Genomic DNA, 8,784 nt, shown 5'->3' with positions numbered 1-8,784 from the left:
TAGGATTTGTACGCTCTTCTCTAAATGGAGCTGAATATTTGAATATTTCCCTGTGAAGCTGCTTTTTTAACAACCTTTGTATAAAGCACTATATAAATACAGGTGACTTAACTTGAAAGTGTTATATAGAAGCAGCGTTATATCATTTTTGCTAAAATATTACCACAGGCACATTTTTTTCCCCCAATGAAGCTGGTTTGTGCCTTTGGGTTGTAACATACAGTAATTGCTTTATACCAATCTCAAGAATGTTCACTATGGTTGTTGGGGCACATTCCCCAGCCAATAGGCCTATTCTAAGACAGATTAATTTAATTCCCTTACTAGAGGAAGGGAATTCTTCACCCGGTAGCCATTTATACTATAAGACAAACTTCAGGTCTAAAAAAAGATACTGCAAGATTTAGAGGTCAGCAAAATGTCATCACATGCATGATGGATGCAAAGTTTGGCCAAGAGGCGGAAATTATTGGCCCCAATCCATCAATGAATATCTCTCTTTAAGAAAAAAAAAACAAAAAAAAAACAGAGGAGCACATCACTTTCCCTGTCATTAGAGGTTTCTGTTCACCCTGAAACAACCTGTCACTTTCTACCCAAAGAAAGACATAAATGGCCATATAAATGCAACATAAGTGAAACATAAATAAAGGCTATGCACATTGGCTTGTGTGGTTGTACAGTGTTTTTTTATGAAAAAACGAAAACAATGCTAATGTATGTTATAAAACCTTTCTGGGGCAGCTTCCTGGGCAGCATTTCAAGGCACCATAAATGTACTCCCATCGCTAAGGCCTGTAGAAATGTCAAGCAACAGTAAAATAGCCTTGTTTTGGTCAAATTCTAAGGCAGCATAGCACGCATTCATGTATACACACACACACACACATACTTGTTTGGGGTGCCTCGTGGGGGCACCAGTTATTTACCACATTTTGGGGACACCACTTTCCTGACATCCTAGAGACTAGATAAACGCATCAAAAAATCTAAAAAAAAAAGTTTAATAAATATCTCACTTAAAATGTAATTAATTCATTAAAATAAGGGTAGGTGATAATCTGGGGACAGGTCAGGTTAACACATGTGGGGACACGGGGACAACTCCTTATATGGGCATTAACGGAAGTCCCATCTGGGGACAAAACCCTGACCAACTAGTGTATGAGTAAGTACACATGGAATGTCCAATCTGGGGACAAACCAGTGTAATCTACAGACAAAGAAAGGTCATAATATGGCCAGCTGGCCAATTCATAATGGTATTTCTGGAAGTTATATTGGTTTGTTAAAAATAGGGTGGTTTAACAAGTTAGTTCAGCTTGACTTCAAAAATGAACTTTAACTTCTTCAACTGCAAGTCATTTCAGTCCACTAAGACTGCCACAATCATATACTGCATTTAACTCATTCTTACACAATTCAGTTGCTACATTTACTGATTATTATGACCCATGAGAGACATTCGTTGAATGTGATTTAGCTGCTCTTATCAAAGTCAATCTAATATATATTATAAAGCCCTTTAAAACCAAGTTGTCACAGAGTGCTTTTACAAACACCGACCCTTATACTGACAGAGCACAAACAAGAAGATACACACAAAAAACCCATTAAACGTATACATGGTAAGGTTACTTTTAAAAGTATGTATTATGTTTGAGGTAAAGTTAAGTATCCTGTAGTTAACCAGTAATAACACATTCGGAAAGGTTAGATCAGAGCTACAATTCTTAAATTGTCTAAAATTATGAACATTATCAGTGGAATGGAGTTTTTTTTGTCTTGTTTTGAAATGCTCTAAGAATTTAATCTTTAAGTCATTAAAAAAAAAAATCCAAGAGAAATAAAAACGACCTTGATACAAATTGAATCTACAGCCAAATTTAATCAGTACAGTATGGGTTCCGTGCTTGCCACCAGATATTACAACATATAGTTTTTATGATGTGCCATCAGAAAATAAATTAATCAATTTAAAATTAAAATGTGAAAAGTAAAGGGGCCTGAATAAAGGCATTGAAAACTATAGGCACTCACTCTGTCGTATGGCTACTGAACATTTACACCAACTCCTTATCACCTGACACAGCATTTTGCCAGCAGACTTAAAAAAAAGAAGTCCAAGCACCAAATTTACAACCAACATCGAGCCGTCTTAACTCTTTCAAAACTTAAATTACAATATAATGTTTCCAACAATGGTATTGAGACCAAAACAAAACAAAACAATATAAATCAACTAAAACGCAAAAACGGAATCAACATTCAAAATCCACCTTACTTTTTTGAGGTCTTTCTCTCGTATGCTGTGATTCTGTTTTTTATATAATACTTCACCGCCTGCCAGTCTCGTTCACCGAGGGCTTTGGGGGCTGCTGTAATGCATGCAACGCAGTCGACTTTTCCAGGAGTAACTCCCGAGTGAATAAATTTCATCATTGTCTCTTCTACAGCCGCAATCTCCACCTCACTCCACTTTCTCTTCCTAGGAACTAATGACAAGAAAATTACATTAATTGCACTGCACGTGTTGTAGGTGCAAGACTGGATTATTTTTATACTACTGTATTCTTTATGATGTTGTTGACCTTTTATAAATAAAGCAAATAAAAACTATTGCAGGACAGGTTCCTTACCTGATGTTACTTTCATGACCTCCCGTGTCCTCTCCGGAGATCCTTTAGAAACACAATCATATACATTTCTAAATCAAACTAATTACTGATAGGCTGTTCTAATTGCATTAAACATTTAACTGCCTGTTCATACATCTTACCTTCATTCGTGTTTACTGGCCTGCTGCTATTCACTCCTGAAGTGCCTGCTTGAAGGCATGATTTAATTATTTAACTAATGGAAATTACAAACATCTTAAAAAATGTGTTTACAAATCTTTACCTGTCTCACTTGACGTCACATCATGAGAATGATCTGACAGTTCGGTTTCACTCTCTATCCCAGGACCAGGCTCAACGCACTCTGAAATATAGTCTTAGTATTCAGAGATATGCACAGATTCTTCCAAAGTCACTAGGACACGCTTGACAGCTAGTTTAAACTTGATTAAGTCGATTAAGTCGTGGGGAAGTCGTGGCCTAATGGTTAGAGGGTTGGACTCCCAATCGAAGGGTTGTGAGTTCTAGTCTCTGTCCGGCAGGAATTGTAGGTGGGGGGAGTGCATGAACAGTTCTCTCTCCACCTTCAATACCACGACTGAGGAGTCCTTGAGCAAGGCATCGAACCCCCAACTACTCCCCGGGCGCCGCAGCATAAATGATGAACACTGCTCCGGGTGTGTGTTCACAGTGTGTGTGTGTATTCACTGCTCTGTGTGTGTGCACTTCGGATGGGTTAAATGCAGAGCACAAATTCTGAGTAATTCAAATTCTGGGTCACCATACTTGGCTGAATGTCACTTCACTTTCACTTTCACTTTCATTAACAGGTTACATACCTGTTGGATTGATGCTGATCTGGTCAAGACCTTTCCCTCTGAATTCGTTAAGCCTTCCCTGCTCCATTGCCATCAATACTTTGGTGATTTTTGCCAGCTGGAGTGTTCCCTCGGGTAATCTGTAATATTTCCTGTGGATACGAATATCATGTCCCAGGAAATCAGCAAGTTGGTCCATTTCTGTGTCGTTCATGTTAAGAACTCTGGACATTGTAGAGATGTGTTTGCGCAACTTGGTGGACGATAGGGCTTTTGGACATTTAGCACCACACTCCATGGCAAAGCAGCGCAGGCAGTCTGATCCACGAAATGATGTCTCGCAGCCTGGGATTGCAAACATGTAGATGTTCTCCTTCGGAACACCGCAAACTTCACGTGTTTTAACCAGCAACTCCATGGATTTGATCATTTCCGGTGCCAAAAGTACTGCAATTTTCCTTCCGCGTTTTCCACGGATTTCTACACGACTAAAGTACTTGCATAGTGCTTGTTCAACTTCTGAGAGAGAGTCAGCAATATCACTATTTAAAGTAGATTTGTCTCGAGACTCGAATGATTGTACTGGCATCAGACAGGCTTCTCCTTGCCTTTTTCTGTTGAAGATGATCATTTGTGCAAGAGTGACTTTAGCCAGTTTTGCCCAGGTCTTGGTGTTCGGTGCATTAAAAAGTGTGCTGTAGTATTCTTGCTGTTTCTCCTTTAAATATATATGGAGTTTCTTGACATCATCTGCAAATGGCAAGATCAGTGGAGCGTTGTACCTTTTTTCTTCCAGGGTATTGTGAGCATGACATGAGATCATCTCCCTCCAGCGTGTCTGATAGATGTGTTTGAAGTCCTCTGCTTTTTGAACTTTTGTTGTGTCACCGGAGATCCTTGCATCACAACTTACAATGTCGGCAACCTTCATGAGGCTCTGACCAAGTTTGTTGGCTAGCGTTGGCACTGCTATCTTATTTGTTTCACACTGAAAGCCTGTAACAGCTTTAACTGCATTAACTGTGTGTTGGAAGTTGGCTGGATCAATGTACTCCTCAAGTGATTTGAGAGGGGACACCTGCCTTCCTTTTAAAACCAGTCTCCCTAACTCACGCATTTTCTGACGGATCAGTTCATGATCAGAACGCCGGTGTCCCATGAGGTTGTATTTCTGTTCGCCATACTTGAGGATACAATGGTCACTCTTTATGACATCTACCACTTCACCTTGTTTCATGTCACTGAGAAGTTTCCACAGTCCCTTGCTAACTCCTTCCTGCACAGGTTGCGCAAAGGCGCAAATCGATTGGGCTCGAGTTCTACCCGGTTTTGGAAGAACACCTCGAAGTGGGCACCTTTTCATATGTTTCCAAAGAAATCTTTTTTTGAAAAGTCCTTGGCAATTTGCACAATGTAAGAATTTATTTGGATTGACATTTGGAGAACTTGTTTGTTTACATGGAACAATGACACCTTTTCCCTTTCTAATGACATCTACATTGTGTGCTCTGTCCCCCTGTTTCCTTAGTATAGTCAGTTGGAGCTTTCTTTCCTTGGAGTTCTTTGGAGATGAAATGGCCTTAGCGACTTCAGATTGATCTCCATGAACAAGTTCCAGATGCCTGGCGATTTTGGATTGTGGTTTCTCACAAAAGAGACAGTAATGTTTTTTGGTGTATCTTCTAGATCCATCGTCAGTCTTTTGACTGTGCATGACTGTAAGTGAAGTAATGGAGCTTTCCCCAGATGTGTCAGATTTAGAGTTCCGGTTTCTATGTCCCTTGTATGTTTTTCTTGTTTCATTTTTAACAGCAGGACTGGCCATGGTGGCAGAATTTTTCTTTAATATACTGCCTCCCTCTGAGCTGGTATCACTTTCACAATCAGACCCTGGCACATATTCATCCTCTGTTATTTCCATGCTGCTTAGTGAGTCTTCAGAATCATATCCAAGCATTTGTTTTTTAAACTGAAATTAATCAGAATTCAGCAAATTTAATTTCCTAAATACAATGTCTGTGTCACTGAAACAGAACTACAATATCTCCCAATGTCTGTAGAATAAAAGTATTTCCTTCTAACATCCACAAAAAAAAAAAAAAAAAAAAAAAAGTAAAAGCAAGCATTTTTGTTACATGCACGCAGTTACTCTAGTTTAATATCTAATTGCATTAATAAATGCAAAAATAAATGCAAGTTATCAAGTATGAATGGGTTTAAAGTATCAAACAAACATTGATTTTCGTAACGGTTTAAAAGGCAACTCTTTCAGTCAATATAAAATTAATGAATTCTCCAAACTTTTATGAACTGTGGCCATCATCTATACTTTCTTACCTTGGGACTGGAGTGGGACACATTCCCATCTTCTGCAGAGCTGGAATCTGTGTCCATGTTTTGGAAAGCAACCTGTAATCAGTCAAACATGACAAATATAAAAGGTATTGAGAATTCTACACAAATTATATTAGCAACAAAGGTGTCCCCATAAAGACAGTTAAAATACAGGTCAATGTCCCCAAAAGGTATCATAAATACCCATTACTACCTATATGAGGTTAAAGTGGCAACCAAACTTTCAGGTTTGTTTAGAGGGTGTTTGTATCCATCGTTTGTGTTAAGTCGTTTAAAATGTAGAAACAGATATAATTATATTACAATTTGTCATAACTCACAAATGTAACTACGTATCGTAAATGTGCAAAAAATCCAGTATGCCCTAACAGGGTTGGGACAAAGCCTGTAATAATGCCATCTTCACATCGTTCTGTCAAACACATTCTGATCAACATTGTTGCTGGGAAATAATTACTATAATATAATGTATACTGTGCGGCTCTGAAACTAAATGGTTATAAAAAATCTTATTACCTGTGTGTCTGTTGGTGAGGGTATTACAGAATCTTCTGCTGGTTGAGTGACTGGATGTGATTCTGGGTCCAGCTAAAAATCAATCAAAAAATTCAATGCCACAGAAAGAGTGTAGAATGATTTAACTAAAGTACAAACAAATGTAAACTGCAAAAAAAAAAAAGTGATCATTTTTGTTATGTGCATGCAATTTTTTTTTTGTTCTCTACATTTATAATTAGTAATCACTTCTCTAAAGTAATGATCCAACTTTTTTGAATTGCAATGTGATTGTATTAGAATTTAAGCATGGACCAGAATAGATTAATAATCTAGTTTAATATCTAATTGCAAAAATAAATGCAAGTTATGAAGTATGAATGGGTTTAAAGTATCAAACAAACATTGAAAGAGTTGCCTTTTAAACCGTTACGAAAATCAGTCTAGATAAAATTAATGAATTCTCCAAACTTTTATGAACTGTGGCCATCATCTATACTTTCTTACCTTGGGATTGGAGTGGGACACATTCCCATCTTCTGCAGAGCTGGAATCTGTGTCCATGTTTTGGAAAGCAACCTGTAATCAGTCAAACATGACAAATATAAAAGGTATTGAGAATTCTACACAAATTATATTAGCAACAAAGGTGTCCCCATAAAGACAGTTAAAATACAGGTCAATGTCCCCAAAAGGTATCAAATAACATCACACATCACTTGTTCGTCCTATCCACAATTTATACATGAGCACAACAGCAAAAATAATAGCCTGCAATTTCATGTTGGCTGAGCGTGAGTTGGGGCAATTTCTTGTATAATGCACTCTCATGACATTTCGTTAAATAATCTTACTGTGGTTTTGCCTCTTACAAAAGATCATTAGAGACATATCGGTTTAATGTTAAGACATTATACAGTTGTATGCAGAGCAGTACACAATCAAAATATTTCTTGGTGAGTCTTATAACTTTTAAACCCTGTAACAATTAAATGTGATCTTCAGACCACAAACTTTCAAGACTTAAAAGGTAGATATTTTATGTAACCCTAATTGACAGACTTAGGCAAGTAATTAATGTTGTTACTTACAAATACACACTCTGTTCTTTTTGGTGGTACACATTCGCTGGTTGAAGGAGATGCATGGTCAATTTCTGACCATACCTGTAATAAAAAATAATTATCATTTGAGGCTATGAAATTACAAAACAGATTAGGCACTTTGAGACTGAATAACAGTCTTACAAAACAAAAACAAGGGGAAACTCGTTTTGCTAGAGTGACATGTGACACACAAATTCAAATCCGGGAACCAGTTAACACATCTACAGTGCACTCTGTAAGTATTGGGCCCAACACATATTTTGAAATATTTGAAATAAAAACCTGAGGTTATTACCAACTTCTGTTTAGAGAATGTTTCTATCCATCTTTTATGGACAGTGTATAAGGCTAGGCCATTTAAATACATGGTCTCCAATAGTAAATTAGTAATTGGACAAACAATATTTTAGGATTTATAATGGTTTTTACTGGGGGATGTACCTAATGAACTATATAGGAAAACTGCTACGGTGCACCTTATAGTTTGCAAAAAAACAGTAGCAGGATCAATAGTTTTTAGTTGTATAAATATACAAAAATTATATCAGGAAGAAATTACATACGAGTTCCAATGGTTATCCTTAAGAGGACTAGGATTCCATCCTCACTAAGCCAAAGGTGTCCCCATAAAGACAGTTAAAATACAGGTCAATGTCCCCAAAAGGTATCATAAATACCCATTACTACCTATATGAGGTTAAAGTGGCAACCAAACTTTCAGGTTTGTTTAGAGGGTGTTTGTATCCATCGTTTGTGGTAAGTCATTTAAAATGTAGAAACAGATATAATTATATTACAATTTGTCATTCATAACTCACAAATGTAACTACGTATCGTAAATAGTGCTGGCCGATTATGGCCTAAAATCAAAACCTCGATTAATTGATAATTTTACCTCGATTACGATTAATTAACGGTTATTTTGTTTCCGTTTTGTTTTTTGCACTCATAGTTCACTGACAAGGTTTGTCCTGTAAGCAGGGCCGTAGCTGGGGATAGCAGGGCCCCGGTTCAGGTTGTACCAGTGGGGCCTGTCTGAAAGTGTTTAAATGGTGTGTTTGTTCTGTTTATTTGTTTGTGCTATTTACAGTGTTTAAGTTTTTTCAAGTCTGTAAGTGTCCAGGTACAGAAACCGAATAATTAAGTAAAATAGCACTGTAAAAATGAAACAGTCAAACCAAAATTTATCCTTCAAAAAACCTTCAATTTTCTCTATCAGTTTATTTGCTATAGTTTAGAAAAATGGTAATAAAATATGACAAGAACTCAATAGTTAAACTGTCAGAACAAATTCATATTGATAATTTCAGATAACTTTGATAAGAAAGATATGTAATGGATTACAATCAAACAAACTTCAGGCAACAGTCAATACTTTCAGGGAAATACACT

General features: G+C 37.0%; 1 protein-coding gene across 3 annotated transcripts; it reads right to left on the bottom strand.

Moving 5' to 3' along the window:
- Positions 1 to 878: 878 nt before the first annotated feature.
- Positions 879 to 8,024, bottom strand: LOC113113344 (uncharacterized). Of its 3 annotated transcripts, none has more exons than XM_026279459.1 (9): positions 7,378 to 8,024; positions 6,794 to 6,865; positions 6,308 to 6,379; positions 5,774 to 5,845; positions 3,458 to 5,405; positions 2,902 to 2,982; positions 2,780 to 2,827; positions 2,640 to 2,681; positions 879 to 2,495 (listed from the first exon to the last, which is right to left on the bottom strand). In XM_026279459.1, the coding sequence occupies exons 2-9, from the start codon at positions 6,848 to 6,850 to the stop codon at positions 2,281 to 2,283; spliced, it is 2,535 nt and encodes an 844-aa protein (XP_026135244.1). In that variant the 5' UTR covers positions 6,851 to 6,865; positions 7,378 to 8,024; the 3' UTR covers positions 879 to 2,280. The 3 variants fall into 3 exon arrangements, with proteins under 3 accessions (XP_026135244.1, XP_026135245.1, XP_026135246.1); XM_026279460.1 differs by having other exon boundaries at positions 2,780 to 2,824; XM_026279461.1 differs by lacking the exons at positions 5,774 to 5,845; positions 6,308 to 6,379.
- Between the last annotated feature and the right edge of the window lie 760 nt (positions 8,025 to 8,784).

This window comes from Carassius auratus, chromosome 14 (genome assembly GCF_003368295.1).
Source record: "Carassius auratus strain Wakin chromosome 14, ASM336829v1, whole genome shotgun sequence".
NCBI classification, from domain to species: domain Eukaryota; kingdom Metazoa; phylum Chordata; class Actinopteri; order Cypriniformes; family Cyprinidae; genus Carassius; species Carassius auratus.
This window is presented reverse-complemented; position numbering and strand designations above follow the sequence as displayed.